Source organism: Macaca thibetana, chromosome 11 (genome assembly GCF_024542745.1).
Source record: "Macaca thibetana thibetana isolate TM-01 chromosome 11, ASM2454274v1, whole genome shotgun sequence".
Classification (NCBI taxonomy): Eukaryota; Metazoa; Chordata; class Mammalia; order Primates; family Cercopithecidae; genus Macaca; species Macaca thibetana.
The window spans coordinates 52,067,468-52,094,400 of NC_065588.1; the positions used below are offsets into that span (position 1 = coordinate 52,067,468).

The window sequence follows — 26,933 nt, forward strand, 5'->3', positions numbered from 1 at the left end:
CCACCTCCTGGGTTCACGCCATTCTCCTGCCTCAGCCTCCTGAGTAGCTGGGACTATAGGCGTCTGCCATCACGCCTGGCTAATTTTTTTTGTATTTTTTAGTAGAGTCGGGGTTTCACCGTGTTAGCCAGGATGATCTCGATCTCCTGACCTCATGATCCACCCGCCTCAGCCTCCCAAAGTGCTGGGATTATAGGCATGAGCCACCACGCCTGGCCTATTTTTCTTAATATTATTTTTGAGACCAAGTCTCTCTCAGTTGCCCAGGCTGGAGTGCAGTGGCATAATCTCAGCTCACTGAGACCTCCACCTCCAGGGTTCAAGCAATTCTCGTGATTCAGCCTCCTGAGTAGTTGGGACTACAGGCGTGAGCCACCATACCCAGCTAATTTTTGTATTTTTACTAGAGATGGAGTTTCACATGTTGGCCAGGCTGGTCTCAAACTCCTGACCTGAGGTGATCCACCCGCCTCGGCCTCTCAAAGTGCTGAGATTATAGGTTTGAGTCACTGTGCTGGCCTGTTTCCCCTTTAAACAGCTCCTTTTACCACTCTCTCAAAGTTTGTTCCACTGGGCGGGTGGGGAAGAGTACTGCATTTTTTTTATCTTAAAGGGGAGGAGACAGAGAAGAAGAAAACAGATATAGGATTACACATTGTATCTCTCCTTGAAAAAGGCCCAATATTTATTTTCAAAGTATTATGAATGAAAAGGGAATGTAAAAGAGTGGTTAAACATTTGTTTAGTCTTAAAAATGCTCCAAGAGGCCAGGCGCTGTAGTTCACGCCTGTAAGCCCAGCACTTTGGGAGGCCGAGGCCAGCAGATCACGAGATCAGGAGTTCAAGACCAGCCTGGCCAACATGGTGAAACCCTGTCTCTACTAAAGATACAAAAAATTAGCTGGCCGTGGTGGCACGCACCTGTAATCCAAGCTACTCGGGAGGCTGAGGCAGGAGAATCACTTGAACCTGAGAGGCGGAGCTTGCAGTGAGCCAAGATAATGCCATTGCACTCCAGCCTGGGGGACAGGGTGAGACTGTCTCAAAAAGCAAAGCAAAACAAAACAAAACACACAAAAAAACAAAAAACTAAACAAAACAAAACAAAAAACTCCAAGAAATGTTATCTAAGAAATCCTGAAGACTATGAGGTTGAGTTTTAGCTTTTCCTGAAATTTATCTTCTAAGATATCCACTCTCTCAATTGCTATCTCTATCTATCATAGAGTAATCTTCTTTTCTTGGTGGTTAATCTAAGTTGAAAAGAACAGTTATTGAAATAACCTAGGATGAAGGAGCGGGGAAATTCCCCCAAAAGCTCTTGATCAGTGAGGTATCAATGGCTGAGGGGCCTACATTTAGTTTTGTTTTTTCCACTTACAAGTCTACTATCTGCGTTTTTCTTGGTCCCACGGCTGTATAAGAAAGAGAAATGGAGAATTAAATTTTACACCAAGCCTAGGCACTGCTGCTTGAGTATATCTGAATAGAACCCAAATTTACTAAGCAGGCTACTTTTCCAACTTATTCTGGGATCTAATTCTTCTACCACTACTTCCTTTAAAGATACTCTACCAAACTCTTCACCATAGCTTATGGTTCCTTAGGTTTATAAAGTTCCATGTTGGTAATATCCTATGCATGGCCCCATCATTCTTCCTTTGGAAAAGGTTTATACAGCCATACTTAAACAAACAAATCCTAATTACAGACCCTCTGAGAAGGCTGGTGACCAACTTCTAAAACCATAGTATAGTAGTCCCTCTTATATAAGAGGGATACATTCCAAAACCCCCTGAAGCCTCAAATAGTACCAAACTCTATATATACTGTTTTTACCTGCAATTTTAATTTTTAAATTAGACACAATAAGAGATTAACAGCAATAATGAAATAGAACAGGCCAGGCATGGTGGCCCAACCCTGTAATCCCAGCACTTCGGGAGACCAAGGCGGGAGGATCACCTGGGCCCAGGAGTTTGAGACCAGCTTGGGTAACATAGTGAGACCCTGTATCTACAAAAAAATTTAAAAATTGGCTGGGCGTGTTGGTGTGTACCTGTAGTCCCAGCTACTCATGAGGCTGAGGTAGGAGGGTCACTTAAGCCCGGGAGGTGGAGGCTGCAGTGAGCTGTGATCATGCCACTGCACTCCAGCCTGGGTGACAGAGCAAAACCTTGTCTCTAAATAAATAAATAAATAAATAAGGCCGGGCGCAGTAGCTCATGCCTGTAATCCCAGCACTTTGGGAGGCTAAGGTGGGCAGATCACAAGGTCAGAAGTTCGAGACCAGCCTGGCCAATATAGTGAAACCCCATCTCCACTAAAAATACAAAAAAAATTAGCCGGGCATAGTGGCACATGCCTGCAATCCCAGCTATTCGGGAGGCTGAGGCAGGAGAATTGCTAGAACCCAGGAGGCGGAGGTTGCAGTGAGCTGAGATTGTGCCACTGCACTCCATCCAGCCTGGGTGACAGAGAAACTCTATCTCAAAAAATAAATAAATAAATAAAAATAAAATAAAAAACTAGCTGGCCACAGTGGCACATGCCTGTAATCCCAGCTACTTGGGAGGCTGAAGCAGGAGAATCACCGGAACCCAGGAGGCAGAGGTTGCAGTGATCCAAGATCACGCCACTGCACTCCAGCCTGGGCAACAAGTGCAAAACTCTGTCTCAAAAAAAAAAAAAAATTACAACAATATGCCAGCATCACTACTCTTGCGCATTAGGGCCAATATTAAGTAAAATAACAGTTACTTCAACACAAGCATTGCTCTAATGGGGAAGTAGTAGGGATATGCTGGACAAGGGGATGATTCATGTACCTGAGCAGGACATGGCAAGATTTTATCATGCTACTCAGAACAGTGTGCAATTTAAAACTTATAAACTGTTTGTTTCTGGAATTTTCCATGTAATATTTTAGGACTGTGGTTGACTGAGGGTAACTGAAACAACAGAAAGCACAACCACAGGTAAGGGAGGACTGCTGTATGAACCTCTTTCATCTTTCCACATCCCAATGGCTAATCTGTACACCAAAACCCAGCACTGAAGCAAAGGAACAAAAAATATTTCTTCACTTATTTCAGATGGTGGGAGAATAGAAGATAGAATACAACAGGCCTTCCAGAGAGTGAATTGAGAACAGCATGCCGTTAGTTAGCTACAATGAAATCTGTATGCTAGAAGACTGGTGCCCGTCTGTACTTTGAATTGACTTTGTCTCAGCTTCCTCTTTGGTACCTCAATACAGTTAAGTGACAAGCTCCTAACAAACAAGGCAGGTCCCTTTGGGAGGCCAAGGCGGGCAGATCACGAAGTCACGAGTTCGAGACCAGCCTGGCCAACACGGCAAAACCCCATCTCTACTAAAAATACAAAAATTAGCCAGGCGTGGTGGCGGGTGCCTGCAATCCCAGCTACTTGGGAAGCTGAGGCAGGAGAATCGCTTAAAACCGAAAGGCAGAGGTTGCACTGAGCTGAGATTGCATCACTGCACTTCAGCCCGGGCAAAAGAGCGAAACTCCATCTCAAAAACGAAACAAACAAACAAACAAACAAAAAGGCACATCCAATACCTCACTTACTGTGAAGCGGTTCATCTCCTACCAATGGTGATAAAAAATGTAATACAAAAGGTTCATGAAAATGATCACTGCAGCTACCCAAGAATATTCTAGTCACCAGCCTCATGAAGAAGTCAGGAGAGGCACAGTCTACTTTCAACCTTTTTTTTTTTTTGAGACGGAGTCTTGCTCTGTCACCCAGGCTGGAGTGCAGTGGCCGGATCTCAGCTCACTGCAAGCTCCTCCTCTCAGGTTCACGCCATTCTCCTGCCTCAGCCTCCCGAGTAGCTGGGACTACAGGCACCCGCCACTTCGCCCGGCTAGTTTTTTTTTTTTTTATTTTTTAGTAGAGATGGGGTTTCACCGTGTTAGCCAGGATGGTCTCGATCTCCTGACCTTGTGATCCGCCCGTCTCGGCCTCCCAAAGTGCTGGGATTACAGACTTGAGCCACCGCGCCCGGCTACTTTCAACCTTTTTATATTCTTTTTGTTGCTGTTCAGATAGGGTCTTGCTCTGTTTCCTAGGCTAAAGTGCAGTGATGCCATCATGGCTTACTGCAGCCTTGACCTCTTGGACTCAAGCAATGCTTCCACCTCAGCCTTTCAAGAAGCTGGGACTACAGGCACTCACCAGCATACCTGGCTATTTTTATTTTTTGTAGAGATAGGATCTTATTATGTTGCCCAGGCTGGTCTCGAACTCCTGGGATCAAGTGATACTTCAAAGTACTAGAGCTAGGATTATAGGTGTGAACCTCTGTGCCCAGCCTAAACTTTTTATATTGTGACACTGTGTTAACACAGATCATACCCATCAGGAAATAAGCGTGGCAAAAATCATAAACCTAGGAAAAGTATCCTTCAGGGTTTGCTGGACTTAAGATAACTCTTTTTTTTGGATATGCAGTCTCGCTCTGTTGCCCAGGCTGGAGTGCAGTGGTGCAAACTCGGCTCCCTGCAAGCCCCACCTCCCCAGGTTCCCACCATTCTCCTGCCTCAGCCTCCCGAGTAGCTGGCACTACAGGCGCCCGCCACCATGCCCGGCTAATTTTTGTATTTTTGGTAGAGATGGGGTTTCACCATGTTAGCCAGGATGGTCTCAATCTCCTGACCTTGTGATCGCCCGCCTCGGCCTCCCAAAGTGCTGGGATTACAGGCGTGAGCCACTGCGCCCGGCTGAGATAACTCTTTAGGACAGTTACCTATATGAAGGGCTGGAAGTAGAAAAATCCTGGTACTATTCTAATACATAAAAAAGGAAGATGTGCTAAGGTCAATAATGATATAAGATGCTTGTACCTTCTACTAGTAACCAAGAATCAGTAACATATACCTCCCTCACATTCCTGGGGAAAGAAAAGAGTATCAACCACATTCCAGTTTTCTGCTTAGTGCCTGGGATTAGACTTGTTTTGTTTTTTTAAATACTCATGTAGATGGATTTCCTATAATGTCCTAAAGTACCAAGTTCCTCCTTCCCGAGGTGCCAATGTTTGAAAAATACAAAACAATCCACTCAAATTAGCACAGCAGTTAATACTACAGCACTAAGCCCAGACTTAGTTTTTACCAAAACTAATATCCCTTGACTACAAATATATTAACTGAGCTGGCTTTATTCCCTCTATCCATCTCCCATTCTTTTCTTTTTTAAAATTTTTTGGCCGGGCGCGGTGGCTCAAGCCTGTAATCCCAGCACTTTGGGAGGCCGAGACGGGCGGATCACGAGGTCAGGAGATCGAGACCATCCTGGCTGACACTGTGAAACCCCGTCTCTACTAAAAACTACAAAAAACTAGCCGGGCGAGGTGGCGGGCGCCTGTAGTCCCAGCTACTTGGGAGGCTGAGGCAGGAGAATGGCGTGAACCGGGGAGGCGGAGCTTGCAGTGAGCTGAGATCCGGCCACTGCACTCCAGCCTGGGTGGCAGAGCGAGACTCCGTCTCAAAAAAAAAAAAAAAAAAAAAAAAAAAAAAAATTTTTTATGGAGATGGGGTCTCGCTCCATCACTCAGGCTGGCATGCAGTGATATGAACATGGCTCACTGCAGTCTTGACCTCCTAGGCTGAAGCAATCCTCCCTCCTAAGTCTCCTAAATAGCTGGGACCAGAGGCATGTGCCACACTGCACCTGGCTAATTTGTTTTTACTTTTTATAGAAGACAGGGTCTCATTATGTTGCCCAGGCTTCAAACTCCTTTCGAAGATGAGTTTCCAGTCACAGTAGCTCATGGTTGTAATCTCAGCACTTTGGGAGGCTGAGGCTGGAAGACTGCTTGAGTCCAGGAGTTCAAAAACACCAGCCTGGGCAACATGGTGAAACCCCATCTCTACAAAAAATACTAAAATTAGCTGGGTGTGGTGGCGCACACCTGTAGTCCCAGCTACTCAGGAGGCTGAGGCGGAAGGATCACTTGACCCTAGGAGGCTGAGGCTGCAGTGAGCTATCATTGTGTCACTGCACTCCAGCCCGGGTGACAGAGTTAGACCCTGTCTTAAAAGAAAAATAAAAATGGTTTCCTATGTGCCAGGCTAAGTTCTGTCCTTCACCAACGGCACTGACCCAAACACTACTTCTCTTGGGAGGCACGGGAAACAGAGGGAGGAAAAACAACCAGTCAAGCACAAGACAGAAAACCTAGCTGGTGATCAATGAGAGCAAACCAGCTACATGTTATTTATCTGAGTTTTGTTTTGTTTTGTTTGAGGGGGGTGGGAGGTTTGTTAGTCCACTGTCACCATGAGACTTATGAGAAAAGCCATGCCACTCTATCCTCAAACAGTCCAAAGGGTTGAAGGGGACAATTTATAGCCTCTTGTGTAAAAAATTTCTGTAGCCGGGCGCGGTGGCTCACGCCTGTAATCCCAGCACTTTGGAAGGCCGAGACGGGTGGATCACGAGGTCAGGAGATCGAGACCATCCTGACTAACACGGTGAAACCCTGTCTCTACTAAAAATACAAAAATTAGCCGGGCGCGGTGGTGGGCGCCTGTAGTCCCAGCCACAGGGGAGGCTAAGGCAGGAGAATGGCGTGAATCCAGGAGGTGGAGCTTGCAGTGAGTGGAGATCGCGCCACCGCACCCAGCCTGGGCGACAGAGCAAGACTCCATCTCACCAAAAAAAAAAAAAAAAAAAAAAAATTTCTGTAAATGCCAATGCCATTCTTCGCCTTGTCACTTTCCATTAGTCTAAACCAGTAAGATTCTATTCACTGAGACTTAAGCTGGAAACATGAACAAACAGACTTTTCTTGGGCAGAGGGAAAAGGAGATGATGATTTAGGGGAGGCTGGGGGGAGGTGGGAGAGAGATTTCTTTACATTTCTGTGTAGTGCCTGATATGTGTATAGTACACTAGTGGAGCTAAAAACTGAAATATATAAATAGTCATGCAAAAGTCAGCCTAGGAAAAATAGCAGAGACTCAGGTTCCTTAAATCTGTAATAGGCTCAAGCCATAAATCTAAAATATGAAGAGGAGATAAGCAGATTGTGACAATTAAAAAATAAATAAATAAAAAATAGGCTGGGCACAGTGGCTAACACCTGTAATCCCAGCACTTTGGGAGGCTGAGGCAGAAGGATCAGTTGAGCCCAGGAATTGGAGACCAGCCTGGGCAACATATGAGACCCTATCTCTAAAAAAAAAGAAAAAAAGAAATCGATCATAAACATTATTCAATCCACAGCTCATTTGCTCTCACATACTTCCTCTTTATTCATATACTACACTGATCAGTAGCCAAGTCCACTAAAGAGAAATCAGCAAGCAAGCAGGGACATAAGTTGGATCAAGCAGACAAACCCCACGCAACAGAGATGACAAAAAGTGGGTTTTTCATTGTCTTGCTTAGAATACTAGGAGAAGAGGCTACATTACCTGCTAACTGCCACTATGTGTACCACATCTAACTGAATAAAATCCGTGCCTAGAGAATTACATAACTTAAAAGACAAGTGACCAAATTATATAGAAGGTTACACTGGAACCCAGAATCCCAGGATGAAGTGGACAAAAGTATGCTCATCTGGCAGTTCCGTAAACACAAACTTAACTAAGTCACTAACCTCTGCCAACCAACCAAACACTAGGTAACAACTCATTCTGGTGATAAATAGTTAAGCACAAGAACTAGCCAATTCTCACCAGACAATGTACCCAGCTGCAATTCCAGGATATGGAACTGTTCACTAGAACACTAAGTTCTAGAAAAAAAGAATCCTTACTTTTCTTATGTCTTACTCCTTTTCCTCCAACTTCTCTCCTTTCATAGATTTACTCTGAAACTGTTTATATTTTCTACAATTATTAAAAAAAATTCTCAGCTACAGGTTAACAGAGGTGCAAGTATGTGGTCTGACAAGTAATTTCTATGCCACTTCCAAGTATGAAAGCTGTGTGGGAGATATAAGCTAGATATGAGTTGTCCAATACAGTAGCCACTAGCCACAAATGGCTTTGTAAAATGTTTTATTGGACAGTGATGGTGTAGACAGCAAAACATCAGCATTTCTGGGACACTGTGATGGTTTACGGGACAAAACAGACCAAACTGTTCAAATTAGGATGGTTCTGAAAATCAAGACTTATAACCAATGTAAATGGGGCCTATACTCAAAGAGGACATCTCAAAAGGTCACAAATCTCCAAGTAAAGTAGTCCCTAGAAACCATACATATGCTAGTAAAGTGCTACTTAAAATATAGTCTGCCTCCTGGTGCTAGTCTCCAAACTGTTTCTTACCAGTGTGTAAAGGTCCAGAAATTGAAAATGTTAAGAAACTTTCAGAATAATTTAATACTGTTGTAACATTTTAATTGCATTTTATAAAAGTTATCACTGCGATAATCAAAAAAATTTTTAAACTAGTTTTTTGCCACAGATAATTTCAGAAGCACTACTCTAGGCACATATGCAAATAAAAAAATATGCTATACATATTGGCAATCAATGTTATTAGAGAAGGAAGCTCAGAGCCAGAGTTCTGCCAATTACCATTATTGTATTACAACCCTCCAGAGACTTAAAATGGGTGCTGAAATCTTATCAATGATCAACAAAAACTAAAATTGAGTCAAGTTAAAGGCAATTTACCAACAGAACTGAACTAAAAAAAAAGGAAGAAAACCAACATTTATTGAGGGTCAAAGTAGCACTGTTAGGTAATTTTGAATACTGTATACAATTTTTATTTTTAAAGACAGAGTCTAGGCCATGTGCGGTGGCTCACGCCTGTAATCCCAGCACTTTGGGAGGCCAAGGTGGGTGGATCACTTGAGACCAAAAGTTTGAGACCTGGCCGGGCGCGGTGGCTCAAGCCTGTAATCCCAGCACTTTGGGAGGCCGAGACGGGCGGATCACGACGTCAGGAGATCGAGACCATCCCGGCTAACAGGGTGAAACCCCGTCTCTACTAAAAAATACAAAAAGCTAGCCGGGCGAGGTGGCGGGCGCCTGTAATCCCAGCTACTCGGGAGGCTGAGGCAGGAGAATGGCGGGAACCCGGGAGGCGGAGCTTGCAGTGAGCTGAGATCCCGCCACTGCACTCCAGCCTGGGCGACAGAGCGAGACTCCGTCTCAAAAAAAAAAAAAAAAAAAAAAAAAAAAAAATTTGAGACCAGCTTGGACAATATGGAGAAACTCCATCTCTACTAAAAATGCAAAATTAGCTGGGTGTGGTGGCGCGCTCCCATATTCTCAGCTACTCAGGACGTTGAGGTGGGAAAAATCACTTGAACCCAGGAGGCAGAGGTTGTAGTGAGCTGAGATCGCACCACTGCACCACTGCACCACTGCACTGCCTGGGTGACAGAACAAGACCCTGTCTCAGGAAAAAAGAAAAAAAAAAGACAGGATCTCACTCTGTTACCCAGGCTGGAGTGCAGTGTCACTATCATGGCTCACTGCAGCCTCAAACTCCTGGGCTCAATTAATCCTCCTACCTCAGCCTCCCAAAATCATGGAATTTCAGGCATAAGACATTGCACCTGGCCCTGTATCCAATTATTTACTCTTCCCAATCAGGTTGCTAGGTATTGCTCTAAGTCTTACAGATGAGGATCAAAGAAGTTCAGTAATTTGCTCAAAGTCACAAAGTTAATATATGTATCTGTTTTACTCAGCCTCCTGTGGATTAAAAATGAAAAAAGGTCAAAGAAAGAGAAAAAGTCTAGGGAAGGGAAGAGAAAGACCTGCTATTCCTGTAATGAAATACTATAAAAATAACACAGGTATATAGTATAGCATTGATGGACAAATTCTTCTCAGCAATGTGTAGTAGGAGCTATGAGCTATGTAGTAAGAGATATGATGTTCAATTTTGTAGATTCTGAAGGAACACAGACAATTCCTTAGAAGATGGGAGTGAATTTTTACTGCTGGGGTTCTCAGACATCTAGCCCTCATATAAAAGAGGAGAAAACAGACGAGAACTAGGGCCACAGATCCAAGGCATCCTTCCCCTTGGCCATCTGGCACAACACAAGTGACCTTTGGTTTATAACAGCCGTTCCCAATTAAGGTGCATGTGGCTTAAGAATCACATACTCTGCCTCTCAACTCCAAATTTTTTCTTACTTCACATAAATGAGCAAGTATTCCCACTGAGCATAGATGGTCTCAGCATCATGCTAGGCACACGGACCTGATGCTATATTTCTGGTTAATATAAAAAATGATAACCCAGGCCAGGTGCAGTGGCTTACACCTATAGTCCCGCATTTTGGGAGGCCAAGGCAGGAGGATGGCTTGAGGCCAGAAGTTCGAGACCAGCTAGGCAACACAGGGAGACCTCGTCTCTTAAAAAAAAATTCAAAAAACTAGCCAGGCATGGTGGCACACGTCTGTGGTCCCACCTACTCAGGAGGCTGAGGTGGGAGGCTTGCTCGAGCCTGGGAAATGGAGGCTGCAATGAGCTGTGATCATGCTACTGCACTGCAGCCTGGGTGACAGAGTGAGAACCTGTCTCAAAAAAGATTGGGAAAAAAAAAAAAAGTTAACCTAAATGGAAGATGGAACAAAGTTGTGCACAAATGTTCCATAGTGGCACAATAATGATTACTTTTAGTGTTTAGTTTTTTTACTAAGCAAAACATATAACCAATGTCAGATAAGTTTCTTTCAATGGCTTTCTAGAGAGCTAAATACTTTTATGCTGAGTTGGAAATAATGATTTTTTTCTTTTTTTTGAGACGGAGTCTCACTCTGTTGCCCAGTCTGGAGTACAGAAGCATGATCTCGGCTCACTACAACCTCCGCCTCCCGGGTTCAAGTGATTCTCCTGCCTCAGTCTCCCAAGTAGCTGGGATTAAGGCATGTGCCACCACGCCCGGCTAATTTTTGTAGTTTTAGTAGAGACAGGGTTTCACCATGTTGGCCGGCCTGGTCTCAAACTCCTGACCTCAGGTGATCCGCCCGCCTCGGCTTCCCAAAGTGCTAGGATTACAGGCATGAGCCACCATGCCCGGCCGATTTTTTTCTTAAATGATGGTTTTTCTGGTTTCAAATACCCTGCCACCACTTTGACAACCAAGAAACATGTTCCCGTTCTAAACAACAAAGATTAAGAGATCACCTGCTCTAGGCAAATAGAAAAATCCTTATCATTTTATCCAATGTGCCTAGCAAAACTACAAAGGCAACTATGCCCTGGGGAACCAATCATCCCACACAGCATGAAGTAAACAAAGTCATCTTGCTTAATAAAGTAAATAACATCAGTTAGCAGAGGGGCATAAAGAATGAGTTAACTTTTTTATTTTTGTTCCACCAATCCTCCAAGTTTTATTTCTAAGTACTTCTGACCTAAAAACAAGACTATCTTCTCCTGATTATTTAATTCCCATTATGCCTATTATCAAAGTTAAAGTAGTTGTAATAAGTTTTAACTTCACTGAATTCAACATCTTAACCAACAGAAATATAGACCATACTCAGGCTGGGTGCAATGGCTCACGCCTGTAATCCCAGCACTCTGGGAGGCAGAAGTGGGTGGATCCCTTAGGCCCAGGAGTTTGAGACCAGCTTGTGTAACATAGCAAAATCTCGTCTCTACCAAAAATAGAAAAAAATTAGCTGGGCATGGTGGCACGCGCCGCAGTTTTAGCTACGTGAGAGGCTGACATGGGAGGATCACCTGAGCCCAAGGAGGTCAAGCCTGCAGTGAGCCATGATCACACCACTGCACTCCAGTCTGGCAACAGAATGACCCTGTCTCAAAGGAAAAAAAAGAAAGAAAGAAAAGAAATATAGACCATGCTCTAGCAGCCTGGGTGAAAGCTATGAAAACAATCGGGAAAACAAACGGGAAAAAGCAATCGGCTTGTGAAATAATTCCTATAATATAATCAAGAGCCAGCGAGAGGAGGTGACAGTCAAACGAGTATGTGAAATGAAATGCTTTGTAGCCAGTTACATTCTCAGGAGGGTCATTTCCAGACTATGTAGTTCCCATAAGCTGCTCTAATGTCATGAAAACATTACTTCCATCGAACCTACATTACCTTTCTGGAGATTGAAGAGACATTCAAACCAAATCTTTGAGCTCTTTCCTTCAGCTTATCCAAGTTAACCTATAAAAACATGGGGGAAAGAACACAGTTTTAAAAAATCAAAACAGAAAACAAAAAATGCGGAAACTATAGTCTGAAGCTAAGAGTTCAAACAAGCCTATAACATCAAAGATACCCTATGAGAAAAATAAGAAAACTAAGCAGCAACCATCCAGTCCACTGATTATTAAAAGGCCTCCTCTGGAATGCAGTGAAACATTCAGTCCTGCCTCCTGCATTTATCACAGGTGTCAATAGCCTAAGGAGGGCTTAAGATCAAGGGAAGGCAAACACTGCTGGAGAAAGCAAACACATGTCTAAATCATCACCTCCAAACAAGTCTACCATTCTCAATCCAAAATCATTAATTCTCATATCGTCTCTGCAAGTATTTCTTAAATCTATCTCCAAGCAAAGAGAAACCATCACAGAAGCACCTTTTTCAGAAGACAATCTATAACCACTACCCACTCGATTCTCTTCCCTCCTCTTTCTTGGAAACCTTGGTACATGGACTCGTTACTATTGTAAGAATTATTTAGGGCCGGTGCGGTGGCTCATGCCTGTAATCCCAGCAGTTTGGGAGGCTGAGGTGGGCAGATCACCTGAGGTCAGGAGTTCGAGACCAGCCTGGCCAACATGGTGAAACCCCGTCTCTACTAAAAATACAAAAATTAGCCAGGCATGGTGGGGGGGCACCTGTAATCCCAGCTACTTGGGAGGCTGAGGCAGAATAATTCCTTGAACCTAGGAGGCGGAGGTTGTAGTAAGCTGAGACTGCACCATTGCACTCCAGCCTGGGCAACAAGAATGAAACTCCATCTTAAAAAGAAAAAAAAGAATAGGAAATTTTCATTAATAATATTAAATCTTAACTTACAATATTAAGCAGCAACCCCTAAAGCAGGATTTCATAAAGCTGATTCTATTTCACCACAGTATTCGTTACCATTCTTAAAATATGCTGACTAGAAACAATGGTCCAGAAAGCCATTTTATTCTACCATTCTTTACTATGATTTCACATTTCATGGATAGTATTTAAAAAATTTAAAAAAAAAAAAAAGGCACTATCTACAAACAGAACTCCTAAATTGCTTCCATAGATTCTCTTGTGGTAATTATGAATTAGACATTATCTAAGGCCATTGGACAAGGATTCAGTACCATAAAACAAAGAGTTATATACACGGGTTGTTCTCTAGCTAACAAAATCTATTCTTACTTTTGAAAAGAGTGGTAGGAAGAAAGACGTCTGCAGTAACTGAACATGTGACAATTTTCCTGACCTCTCAGTATCTCCAACAATTTTTTAAATTCAGGACATATAACATTATACTGAAAACAGTCAACAAATTAATGTTCTCAGAGTTTCTTCTAATCTGGTGAGGAGTCTCTAAAGTTAGCTATACAGAATTAAGATCTGGGTGTGTAAGAAATAAAAAAAGATTTCTTACCATAGGTTTGTTATCAGATGACAGACCTAAGGAAGTAAACAAAATTTTATTTAATATTTTTATTTTATTTATTTATTTATTTTTTATTTAATATTTTTAAAAGTCATAAAAGCCGACAGTCTTCAAGTCAAATTAGGCAACATAAAAACTGTATACGGGACACACCCCCTTTATCCTATGATGACAAAGAAAAGGCAGAAATTCCATCTAGCAATCATGTCTCCATTAACTGCTAGCAGGAACATAAAACGGTACAGCTGCTCTGGAAAACAGTTTGGCAGTTCCTCAAAAGGTAAATACAGTTACGCATGATCCCACAATTCCACTGCTAGTATACAGCCAAGAGAAAATGAAAACATATAATTACACAAAAACTTGTACATAAATGTTCACAGCAGCATTATTCATATTAGACAAAAAGTTAAAGAAAAACACCCATCAGCTTGATGACTGGCTAAATTAAGTATAGTATATCCATACAATGGAATATTATTAAATAATAAAAATGAATAGAGATACATGCTACAACATAAGTGAACCTTGAAAACTATGCTAAGTGAAAGAATCCAGTCACTAAAGACAATATACTATATGAATTCATTCATATGAAGGCAAATTTCCATGGAGAGAAAAACTAAGCGGCTGCTTAGGGCTGGGCAGGGAGAGGTAATGGAGGATATCTGCTAATGGGCACAGTTTCTTTTTGGGGTGATAAGCACGGTGATGATGGCTGCACAACCCTGTGAATATACTATGGAATAATGAATTATATACCTTTAAATGGATGAATTGTTACGTCATATAAATTGCATCTCTCTAAAGCTCTTAAAAAAGAGATCACATCTGGACAAACAAGAACTACTATTACGAGTTGAAACTTTGGCTCCTGGGCCGGGTGCGGTGGCTCACGCCTGTAATCCCAGCACTTTGGGAGGCCGAGGCAGGTGGATCACCTGAAGTCAGGCGTTCTAGACCAGCCTGACCAATATGGTGAAATCCCGTCTCTACTAAAAAAACAAAAATTAGCAGGGCGTGGTGGCATGCGCCTGTAGTCCCAGCTACTCAGGAGGCTGAGACAGGAGAATTGCTTGAACCCAGGAGGCAGAGGCTGTACTGAGGGGTGCCACTGCGCTCCAGTCTGGGCAACAGAGCAAGACTCCATCTCAAAAAAAATAAAAAGAAATTATGCTTCCTTAAGGCCAATTTTCTGTCCTGAAATTATCACCAAGAACCTAACCAATAATTAAATTATTTACTTCAAATTTTTCAGGATCTCATTCAAAAAACAATGCTTCCTTTTAAATGTTCCCAAATTCCGTTATTTTAGAGTTACTCTATAGTTTTTTTTTTTTTTTTTTTTTTTTTGAGATGGAGTCTAGCTCTGTCGCCCAGGCTGGAGTGCAGTGACCGGATCTCAGCTCACTGCAAGCTCCGCCTCCCAGGTTTACGCCATTCTCCTGCCTCAGCCTCCCGAGTAGCTGGGACTACAGGTGCCCGCCACCTCGCCTGGCTAGTTTTTTGTATTTTTAGTAGAGACGGGGTTTCACAGTGTTAGCCAGGATGGTCTCGATCTCCTGACCTCGTGATCCGCCCGTCTCAGCCTCCCAAAGTGTTGGGATTACAGGCTTGAGCCACCGCGCCCGGCGAGTTACTCTATAATTCTAAGATGTCAGAATTATGAGTAAAACTGAAACTGTATTTTTTATCAGGTTCCCTTTTCAGACTATTAACTATTATCTTTCTTCAAATAGCATTTTAGCCACGCACCTGTAGTCCCAGTTACTCAGGAGGTTGAGGGAGGGTTGCTTGAGCCCAGGAGCTCAAGTCCAGCATGGGCAATATAGTGAAACCCTGTCTCTTAAAAAAAATAAAAAAGCACCACCTTCTATAATTTCTGTTGTATCTTCACCAATTATATTATCTCTCTTGGTATAACTAAGAGTCAGAAAAAAATTTTTTTTTCTATAACACTTAGTGATAGTGGCCAGAAATTTTTCCACCTTTTTAAAAGCACAGCAAAGACCTCCCAGGCTCAAGAGATCCTCCCACCCCAGCGTCCCAAGTAGCTGGGACTACAGGCACCTGCTACCATGTCTAGCTAATTTTTTAATTTTTTGTAGAAACAAGGTGTCACTTTGTTTCCCAAGCTAGTTTCCAACTCCTGGGCTCAAGCAATCCTCCCAGCTTGGCATTCCAAAGTGTTGGGATTATAGGTGTGAGCCACCACACCCAGAGTTTCTTAAAAATAATAACTATTTCAGGCTCGGCACACCTGTAATCCCACCATTTTGGGAGGCAGAGGTGAGTGGATCACTTGAGGTCAGGAGTTCAAGACCAGCCTGGCCAACACAGTGAAACCTGTCTCTACTAAAAATGCAAAAATTAGCTGGGTGTGGTGTCACGCACCTGCAGTCCCAGCTGAAGCAGGCTGAAGCAGGAAAATAGCTTGAACCCGGGAGGCAGAGGTTGCAGTGAGCCAGACTGCGTCCCTGCACTCCAGTCTGGGTGACAGAGCAAGACTGTGTCTCAAAAAATAGTAATAATTTCCTCTAATTCATTATAAAAGTGATACATATTCATCGTATCGATTTTAAAAACACAGACAAGCAAAAAGAAAGAAATCATTCAAAATTCCACCAACCAGAGATAATGAGTACTAACATTTTAGAATACAGTCATCCCTCCATTTCCTCAGGGGATTGGATCCAACCCCAACCCTGCAGCTGATACCAAAATCCACTATGCTCAAGTTCTGCAGCAGATTATAATAAGTTGCTCCTCCATATCTGCAGGTTTCGCATCCCAAAAATACTGTATTTCTGAACCACATTTGGTTATGAAGAACCCTCAGATACAGAGGGCAAAGTGTATTTATTGGGGAAAAAAAATAAATCCATGTATAAGTGGACCTGTGCAGTTCAAACCTGTGTTGTTCAAGTGTCTACTGTATATCCTTCCAACCTTTTTTCCTATCTATACATGCACTCTTACATGACTAAAATGGGAACATACTGTTAATATAAATTTGTAACTTTTTATTAATATCGCTGATAAATATCTTTCAATATTATTTCAGCACAGTATAGTCTTCTATACCATGGCACACATTTAATAACCAATTCTCTGTTGTACAGTTGGTTGTTTCCAGTTATTGATCACTATAAATAATGCTGTGATAATCCTTGAGGCTAAGTCTTTATGCACATTCAAGACTATTTCCTTATACGTTCCTAGAAGTAAAACTGTTAAGGTAGAAGATATTCTTTTCCCTTTTATCACTTATAATAGCCAGTATAACACTGGAAAGTATGCAATAATTTTATGCAGTTGAGACCCTAGAATAAGTAAGCAAAGTACTAGAGAAACTTCTTTGAAGATGTTCAAGAAAGACAGACAAATGTTGGCACTTCCTATCCTCTCATAACATTCAGTATCTCTTTTAATTGTCCAGGAAGGCCTAAGTATAATTTTATCTAAAGCAGGAGATGAATGCTATAATCTCTAAGAGTTTCTACAGCTAGCAAATTTACCTTATTTTGGAGAAATGAAACCTGTTATACCAGAAAAGAAAGAATAAAAGGGTAACTTTCTCAGAAGTATCTCTGTACTCTTACCTTTTGTTGGAACTGAAGAAATCCCAAACCTGAAGAAGGAAAAACAAACTAAATTTTAGGAAGCTGTTCACACTCCTGGTTGTCTGTCTCCGTGTCAAGTATACATATGACACTTCTTGCTTGTGATCTCAAGTCTTGCAATCATTAGCTAATTCTAACAACCCCATGAAAGAGGTTCAGTTTACTCTCCCTCTTACCAAGTCCAGAGATTAAGCTAAGAGGAAGCCTTATCAGAATTAGTAGTAGTAGTCAGTTCCTGGCTTTAACTGTTACAAAAACCCTTCTCAATAAAGCCCAATTTATAGCTACTATAACCAAACCAGTAGATACGTTCTGAATAGGGTCAAAAAAGTGTTCATATCCTTCAGCAAGCCTCTATTCTACTTAAATCAACAATTATATCAAAAACCTAGGATCACATATCTTCACCTTTACAACATCACTATCGCAGGCCCAAAAGGCTGGGGACACTCACCTAGCTGCCCGAGCAGCTTTCTTACTCTCCAAGCTCACAGGTACATTGAATCGTTCAGCCCTCTTCTGCATTCTCTAAGTAAAAATAGACCAAAAAAAAAAAAAAAAAAAGGAAGAAAAAAGAAGTCAGTTTATGGTTTAAGAAAGTTAGTCAGAGGTAGGTATCTTTAAAAAAATAAAAATAATAAAAATAAAAAAATTTTTTTAAAAGTCTCACTCTGTCCCCCAGGCTGGAGTACAGTGGCATGATCTCAGCTCACTGCAACCTCAGCCTCCTGGGTTCAAGCAATTCTCGTGGCTCAGCCTCCCGAGTAACTGGTATTAGAGGACTGTGCCACTGTGCCCAGCTAATTTTTGTGCTTTTAGTAGAAATGAGATTTCACCATGATGGCCAGGCTGATCTCGAACTCCTGACTTCAAGTGAACTGTCCACCTCAGCCTCCCAAACTGCTGGGATTACAGGCGTGAGCCACCCCGCCCAGCCAAAAGAAGGTATCTTAAAAACATCAGAAGTAATTTCTTAGGGTCCAAACTGAAAATACTGACAATCCTAGAAGATAGCAGGTTGTGTCCATACTAGGACTTAGCAGCCCTTCCCAGAAAGCAAACACAAAAAGACTATTATTACATACCCTCAAAAACAAAAGGGAGAAATAAAGTAAAACCTACATTATACATGAAGCCAAGAAGTCAAAAGCTATGTTTGGCTGACCTTTGAAAAGTAATCAAAGGAATAGCTTGGTTCCAACACTAATGGCATTCTTTCAGTTAGAAATGAGGCAGCATTGTTTTATGCCATTCTAAAAGAGTTTAATAATTCTCTACTTTGCAAGTATGACACTGAACACAAGATCTCAACTGGAACCTGGTTTCACAGTCCTACCCCACAGAAACCAGTGGAATTTCAATCTCAGCTACTGGCCGATAGCAACATAAGAGTCACATCTACCAATACATTTTCAAAGTACAATCCTCCCAAATTCTAATCCTAGGTTTGTAAACATCTCAAAGAGAGTCATTGTTAAGACAATAGTGTTACATATAAAAAGACTACAGCTTCAAGAAAGACTACCCTATGCCAGCCAAATATTTTCCAAAGAGCAGTTGGCAGTGAAACGTTTCAACACCAAAATCTGTCAATACTGATTTTCTGCCTGTGAATAAATTTTAGAGGATGATGCAGATATAATAAAGGATAAGAGGGAGACAGAAATGTAGAGACTGTTCTACTAGGGAACAGAATACCTACCTCAGTCTGTGGTATTTCAGATGTAATTTTCACCACTTTCTTCTCTGCTGCCCTAGAAAAGAAAGAGATCTTTTAAAATGAGAAAACTGATATTCTAAACCACAACCTCAGAAATGTGTAAGAATTCACTTGAATTATCTCTGCCCTATTATCTCTCTGCCACCCCTTATGCCAAAGAAACATGAAGTTCACTAGAGCTTTGGTTCCTTTAACTGTCATCTATTGAGAAGAAAGAGTTCAAATAACAAACTAATCTTCTTTAGCTAAAGTACAATAAAGAAATAAGGAAAGAAGTCTGGTTAAATATACTGGGCTGAAGGGAAACACTCAAAGGACGCCAGAAACCATCTCATTTGCTTTTAGGAACTTTTTAATTTACTTTTTTTTTTCTGAGACGGAGTTTTGCTCTTGTCACCCAGGCTGGAGTGCAACGGTGCAATCTTGGCTCACTGCAACCTCCACCTCCTGGGTTCAAGAGGTTCTCCTGCCTCAACCTCCCAAGTAGCTGGAATTACAGGCGCCTGCCACCACGCCCAGCTAATTTTTGTATTTTTAGTAAAGATAGGGTTTCACCATGTTGGCCAGGCTAGTTACGAACTGGCCTCAAGTGATCCACCTGCCTCAGCCTCCCAGAGTGCTGGGATTACAGGCGTCAGCCACCAAGCCCAGCCTTTAATTTACTTTTGAACTAATGAGTAACCCTCCAATCCTCCTTTAAGCACCAGCTCCCAATATTCATCACAACAATTAAGTACTCTACAAGGTCTGGTTTCCTTCTTTTAAAAATCCCTTATTTCTCCCATGAGGAATGTAGCTCTAGTTGGAACAAAGTGGAACAAATAAAAATGCCAAAGAAGGTAGGAAGAAAAAAGTCTAAGGGGAGTTTGAATTAGGAAAACATGGCATGTTACTGGTCAAAGGTTTAAGAGAAAACAAAAGAGGGGGGACCATAGGGGCGGGAGACAAAGTTCGGAAGTACCCAGGATAAATGGAAGGGCATTAACCCTCCACCAAACAACTCCCATAAAACTGTGGGTCATAACCAGTCTCATTAAGGTCCCTCATTTAGAGACATGGGCAGCTTTTGTTCCAATATCCCGGACACTTTTCCCATTTGATGCCCTGAAAGGTAGTAATGGTTTAATGACATTTTCAGAGGAAGCAATTCTGGAACAAGTACTCTCTTCCACCCTTTTATTGGAAATCCCTGGACTGACAGACAAGCAATGGGTGCCCCCTGCTGACCATAACAAAGTCCTACAATATGTAACTGCTTTAGCTGGTTGGGGGTGGGGAATCAAACTAGAAACAGATACATTTTTGGAGAACCTCAGGCCAAAGATGAAGAAAGGGATCTCCTTTTAAATAGTCAAAGAATCTAAACTAGCCCTGACTATTCTGATGTTTAAAGAAATTTCTAAACAATTCAGATTTCCTTGCCATCCTTCCCTAACCTTGTCTTATAATTTAGGCACAGAAAGCCAAAGAAGTTTAATGTTTTACTTGAAATACAATGCCATCAAGAAAGCAGTACTCTCCATTAACCCAACTGTAATGGCTTCCTCCCTATTCCCACTCTGAAGTACAGTCAATGCAGTGCACCTCATGGCAGAAAGGGAACCCCAGAAGGGAAGTTTCCTTCCATTCTATTCCAATTCCCTTAGGTATAACTAAACTCAAGCGCAATAAACAAACATCAAATGCATGGGAAATTTCCACTCTTCACTGAGAAATTTCTCTCCTACCCAATCACGTAAACAACATTCTCAGAAATACAGAGACCCAGAATCTTTTTGTACATACTTCAGTCTAACCACAACTATCCTCTAAAAATCAAAATGATCACCCCACCCACTTCAATTTCCTAGCTTCAAAATTCATTAATAGAATTAAAACCCCCTGAACAGAATGCACATTTTAAATATTCTATGAATAATGAATTTCAAACTTTTGAACCTCTATTTTTTAACCCACACAAGCCAATTATGATGGTATTCACTTGATCTTCTTTCTTGTTCCAGAAATCCCCGTAACATTTCTATTTTAAAACTATCTCACAAAGTCATTTTTTCAAGGCACTATATCTAATCATAAACATCTTATGATGGAAAGATAACTAAATGGCTTTAGAAAGTAACATTTGAGGCCGGGCGCGGTGGCTCAAGCCTGTAATCCCAGCACTTTGGGAGGCTGAGATGGGCGGATCACGAGGTCAGGAGATCGAGACCATCCTGGCTAACAAGACCATCCTGGCTAACACGGTGAAACCCCGTCTCTACTAAGAAATACAAAAAAAAAAAAAAACTAGCCGGGCGAGGTGGCGGGCGCCTGTAGTCCCAGCTACTCGGGAGGCTGAGGCAGGAGAATGGCGTGAACCCGGGAGGCGGAGCTTGCAGTGAGCTGAGATCCGGCCACTGCACTCCAGCCTGGGCTACAGAGCGAGACTCCGTCTCAAAAAAAAAAAAAAAAAAAAAAAAAAAAAAAAAAAAAAAAAAAAAGAAAGAAAGTAATATTTGATAGGCTGGGCATGGTGGCTCACACCTGTAATCCCAGCAGTTTGGCAGGCCAAGGTAGGTGGATTGCTTTGAGCTCAGGAGTTCGAGACCAGCCTGACAAACACGGCAAAACCCTATCTCTACAAAAAATACAAAAAAGAGCCGGGCATAGTGGTTCATGCCTATAGTCCCAGCTACTCGGGAGGCTGAAGCTGGAGGACTGCTTGAGCTGGGAAAAGGAGGTTGCAGTGAGCCAAGATTGTTCCACTGCACTCCAGCCTGGATAAGAGTCCCTGTCTCAAAAATATATATAAAGGGATATTTGACAAAAATCTATCAAGATGTTAAATGTACATCCTCTGTGATGCAGCAAATCCACTGCTAGGAATTTACCCTACGGGTATACTTGTGAGTATAAATAATTAGAAAAGGACATGCAGAACTACATTTTTTTTCTTTTATGAATAATCTAAATGTCCATCAACAGAACGCTGGTGAAATAAATTACTGTTTATCCACAGAATGGAATACTATTAAATGCTAGAAAAAACAAGGTTCTAAGTTGATAACTAGTAAATGTGGGTGATAGGTAGATGAGAGTCTATTATACTAGTTGAACTTTTGTATATACTTGTAATTTCCCATAATGACAAGCTAAACAAAAAAGAGACCGCTTCTAGGATAATTATCCTGGCTTCATAGGGTCTACTGAGGATAAAATGAAAGTATTTGTAAAACATTTAGAACAATGCCTAGCATATAACTCTTAAGAACAATGCCTAGCGTATAACTAACACTTACATAAGAAAATGATGATATAAAAAATTTCCAGATATGAAAAAAATCAAGAGTGTACATAGTGTGTGTACAGGTGTATCTATATATACACATACATACGTATGCACATAAACACATGCAGACCCATATAAAATCTTCCAAAAGTATGTACTGTTCTAAAAACCTCAGTAAAGTCAGATGAGAATGGATACAAAGAGTACTTAATTTTTAATTGATATACTCCACTATGTACTGACTTTTTACTTGTAAATATATTGCCTTTTATAATTAAATGCACTGACACAGCTATGAGGAACAAAAATGTTAAAAGTTTAGGACTCAACTGTTCTTTTTTTTTTTTTTTTGAGACGGAGTCTCGCTCTGTTGCCCAGGCTGGAGTACAGTGGCGCGATCTCGGCTCACTGCAACCTCCGCCTTCCGGGCTCACGCCATTCTCCTGACTCAGCCTCCGAGCAGCTGGGACTACAGGCGCCCGCCACCACGCCCAGACCTCGTGATCCACATGCCTCAGCCTCCCAAATCCCAAGTGCTGGGATTACGAGCATGCGCCACCGTGCCTGGCCTAAGTTTTACACTTTTACAGAAAAGTGCAAAACTCTTATAAACAGTTAAGAGAATGGGCTGGGCATGGTGGCTCACACCTATAATCCCAGTACTTAGGGAGGCCAAGGTAGGTGGATCATTTGAGGTCAGGAGTTCAAGACCAGCCTGGCCAACATGGTAAAACCCTGTCTCTACTAAAAATACAAAAACTAGTCGGGCAGTAGTGGCGCATGCCTATAATCCCAGCTACTCGGGAGGCTGAGGCAGGAGAATTGCTTGAGCCTGGGAAGCGGAGGTTACAGTGAGCCGAGATCGCGCCACTGCACTCCAGTCTGGGCAACAGAGTGAGATCCTGTCTCAAAAAAAAAAAAAAAAAAAGGAGTTAACAGAGTTTATACAGTTTTACACTGTATACAGAATTGTACAGATTCTCTATAGAGTAACAGAATAATCTATTATAGTGACCCTACAAAAGAACAACAAAGGCTAGGAGAATTAAACTATGTCTGGGCTTGAAGTCGCCTTGTCCTAATTACCTATTACATAACTCAGAGACAATTTGCTTTGTTTCACTGGGACCAAGTACTTTGAAGTAGTCCCTTCTAAAAAACAAAAAATGACCTAATCAGAAATGAAAAGGCCAATGGGAACATGTAAGAGGTAAACAGAGTTAAACATTAAACACAATAAAAAAAAGAGCTGCCTGCTCTGTACTCAGATTATAAAAAAGAGATAATTACACATCAACAGTTTTTTCAGGGGGTTCTTCCTCTTTGACAGGTAGCTCAATGGGCTTTGTTTCTTCTTCCTAAAACCAAATGAAACAAGGTGGTTAACATAAATCTAAACAATAAATATCTATAAATAGAAGAACATCAGAACTCCAAAATAAACCAGTCTCTCAGAACCTTCATACCCATCTTATGCTCCCCTAATAAATTTATATCTAAGTCTTCCAATGACTGATGTTAAAGCAATGTGGCCAAAGCAGTGTCATATTACCAGACCAGAGACTAACCTTACTCTATCCAACTCACCTCTGTTTCATCTCCCAGTACATCTTCTTCATTTGCCTCCTCTTCAGCTAAAGAATATTAAAATATTCAGGTCAAGCCCTGCTACAAAACCATCTTGATCACTTACCAAGGTTAAAATTATAATCACTTTGCTTTCCCCCAAAAAATCCAATAGTGAAGGCAGAAATTGATGCACATAAAATCTGCTACATCTGGAGAAGACAAAACCAGATCTCTCTCTACCTAACATTAATTACAAATGTGAACTCCAGTTGGACTGAAGAACTAAATGTGAAGTCAAACTAGAGAATTAATTTTAATTTTAAAAGTAATGTGGGGTCAGGCACCGTGGCTCTCTGTAATCCCACAAATCTGGGAGGCAGAGGCAGGTGGATCCTTGAACCCAGGAGTTCAAGCGACCAGCTTGGGGAACACAGTGAAACCCCGTCTTTACAAAAAATATTTAAAAAGTAGCTGGGTGTCGGGGTGTGTGCCTATAGTCTTAGCTACTAGGGAGGCTGAAGTGAGAACATTACTTGAACCTGGAAGGCAGAGGTTGCAGTGAGCTGAGATGATGTCACTGCACTCCAGCCTGGGTGACAGAGCAAGACCCAGTCTTGAAAAATAAACAAACAAAAAAAGTAATGTGGAAAAGTATCTTTGAGATTTAGTGGTGGGGAAAGATTTGTTTAACAGAAAAACAACTCAGAAGCAAAAGTAAGAAGTGAAAAACTGAATATTTTTCGAAACTAAGTACTTCTACTTAAGGATAGCACAAAGAAAGTTAAAAGACAAATGACAAGATATTTGTTTCTGTTGAGACAGAGTCTTATTCTATCGCCCAGACTGAAGTGTAGTGGCACAATCACAGCTCCCTGCAGCCTCCACGTCCTGGGCTCAAGGGATTCTCCTGCCTTAGCCTCCCAAGTAGGTAGGACTATAAGTGCACATCACTACACCCAGCTAATTCTATTATTTTTCTTAGAGATGGATCTCACTATGCTGTCCAGACTGGTCTTAAACTCCTGGCCTCAAGAGGTCATACCACCTTAGCCTCCCAAAGTGCTGAGTTACAGGCATGAACCACCCTGCACAGCCAAAGAAGATATTTGTGCCTAAAACCAACAAAAGAATAGTTATTAGGATATAAAAGAAATGCCTGCAAACCAACAAGCAAATTATGGGAACCTCAATAGAAAAATGGGCAAAGAAGAAACAAAAGAATTGTGAAATGTTTAAACTTTTTTCATGGAGAACATAAAACAGCCAACAAATTAGCAAAACTTAGGCCACTTGATAGGACAGTGCCAAGTTTAGGTTTGTGGAGATACAAGAACCCTTATGTACTAGTGATGAGACTGTAGATCTATAGAGCAATTCTGGAAAACAATTTGGGAGTCCTTAGTCACATTAAGTATATATGTATGAATATTAATTAGAAATACCACTCTTGGGCATATACCCCAAAAAAACTTTCACAGGAACTTAAAAGCATGAAATAAGTAGTTCATAATAATATACTATATATTATTAGTATATAGAATATAGTATACTATATCCTACAGGACAAGCATCGCCAATCTGAAAATTCAAAACCTAAAATGCTTCTAAATCTAAAACTTTCTGAAGGCTGATACAACCCCACAAGTGGAAAACCCCACACCTAACCTCATGCGATGGGTCACAGTCAAAACTCTGTTTCATGTACAAAATTATTTTAAATACTGTGTAAAACTACTTTCAAATATATGGATAAGAAACAAATGAATTTTGTGTTTAGGCTTGCATCTCACCCCCAAGATACCTCATTACATATATACACAAATATTCCAAAATCCAAAAAAAATATAAAAACTGAAACATTTCTGGTCTCAAGTATTTCAAATATATAATATTCAACCCATAGCATAATATATACTATATACTATTATATACATATAGTATACTATAAGTAGTATCACTTGTAGTAGCAGAGGCTTGGTGGCAATATGTTTCTGTCACCGAGTGAATTAAGTAAAATGTGTGGTTATCCATCATGGAATGCTATGCAGGAATTAGAATCAACAGACTAGATAACTACACAGTCACATTCCACACAGACACATTTTAAAAAAACACAACACTTAGTGAATGAAATGAGAAATAAAGCAAGGCTATGGCCAGTTATATAATTACCAATTATATAAATGAAAACATTCTACGAAACAACACTATATATTTTATCATGAAAAAGACCAAAAAAATACATTCAAACACATTAGAATGAGTACCTAAATGGGTTGGGGAGGAAGTGAAACGAGGAATGGAAATAAAAGGGAATAAGTAAATAAAAATTAGAGAGGGGACTTGTACAACCTGAGATGAAGGTTGTACAAGATGGCCAGGTACGGTGGCTCACGCCTGTAATCCCAGCACTTTGGAAGGCCGAGGCGGGTGGATCCCCTGAAGTCAGGAGTTCTAGACCAGTCCGACCAATATGGTAAACCCCCGTCTCTACTAAAAATACAAAAATCAGCCAGGCGTGGTGGCGTGCGCCTGTAGTTCCAGCTGCTCGGGAGGCTGAGACAGGAGAATTGGTTGAACCCGGAAGACGGAGGTTGCAGTGAGCTGAGACTGCGTCACTACACTCCAGCCTGGGCAACAGAGCGAGACTCCACCTCAAAAAAAAAAAGAGTTTTCTTGATGCCGTTAATTAAGAGCTTACATCACTAACGACTTAAAAAAAAAAAAAAAGAAATCTTTTCAGTGTCAAAGCCTGAAAATCCCCTCACTCACATCATTCTGCCTCCACAAAGTACTCACCATGTTCTTCAAGATATGCCTGGAGTCTGTGGATAAGATCTTGCTTTATTCCCTTGGTCTCCAAACCACGAGCAAGACATTCTTGCTTTAGTTCAGCAAGCTGAGGGGAAAAAAATAAAACTTTTCCTTAGTTAACAGGATGAACACCAGTGAATAAAACGGTAGTTCCCACAAGGAAAAGAAAAAAAGAAAATGAAGTTCCATCCCAAATTACTGCCATTAATTCTACCAAGGCTCTAGGTCCACAACGATGATCCATTTTCCTCTAATGATATTCAATACACAAGAGGAACTGCCTAAGGATAAACATCACACTTTAATAAAAACTTCATCTATTTGCATACCTACTAACTGTCACAAATCTCTA

The 26,933-nt window shown here is 41.3% G+C and overlaps 1 protein-coding gene across 3 annotated transcripts in view; it reads right to left on the reverse strand.

Moving 5' to 3' along the window:
• SARNP (SAP domain containing ribonucleoprotein) overlaps window positions 1-26,933 on the reverse strand; it is a 238,725-nt gene that overhangs the window by 22,226 nt on the left and 189,566 nt on the right. For all 3 annotated transcript variants that reach the window (XM_050749192.1, XM_050749193.1, XM_050749194.1), the window contains 8 exons: window positions 26,567-26,666; window positions 23,786-23,832; window positions 23,489-23,556; window positions 18,913-18,964; window positions 17,665-17,738; window positions 17,190-17,218; window positions 13,576-13,601; window positions 12,071-12,139 (listed from right to left, as the gene is read on the reverse strand). In XM_050749192.1, the coding sequence (XP_050605149.1) occupies window positions 12,071-12,139; window positions 13,576-13,601; window positions 17,190-17,218; window positions 17,665-17,738; window positions 18,913-18,964; window positions 23,489-23,556; window positions 23,786-23,832; window positions 26,567-26,666 (465 nt within the window). The remainder of the gene's footprint in view (window positions 1-12,070; window positions 12,140-13,575; window positions 13,602-17,189; window positions 17,219-17,664; window positions 17,739-18,912; window positions 18,965-23,488; window positions 23,557-23,785; window positions 23,833-26,566; window positions 26,667-26,933) is intronic.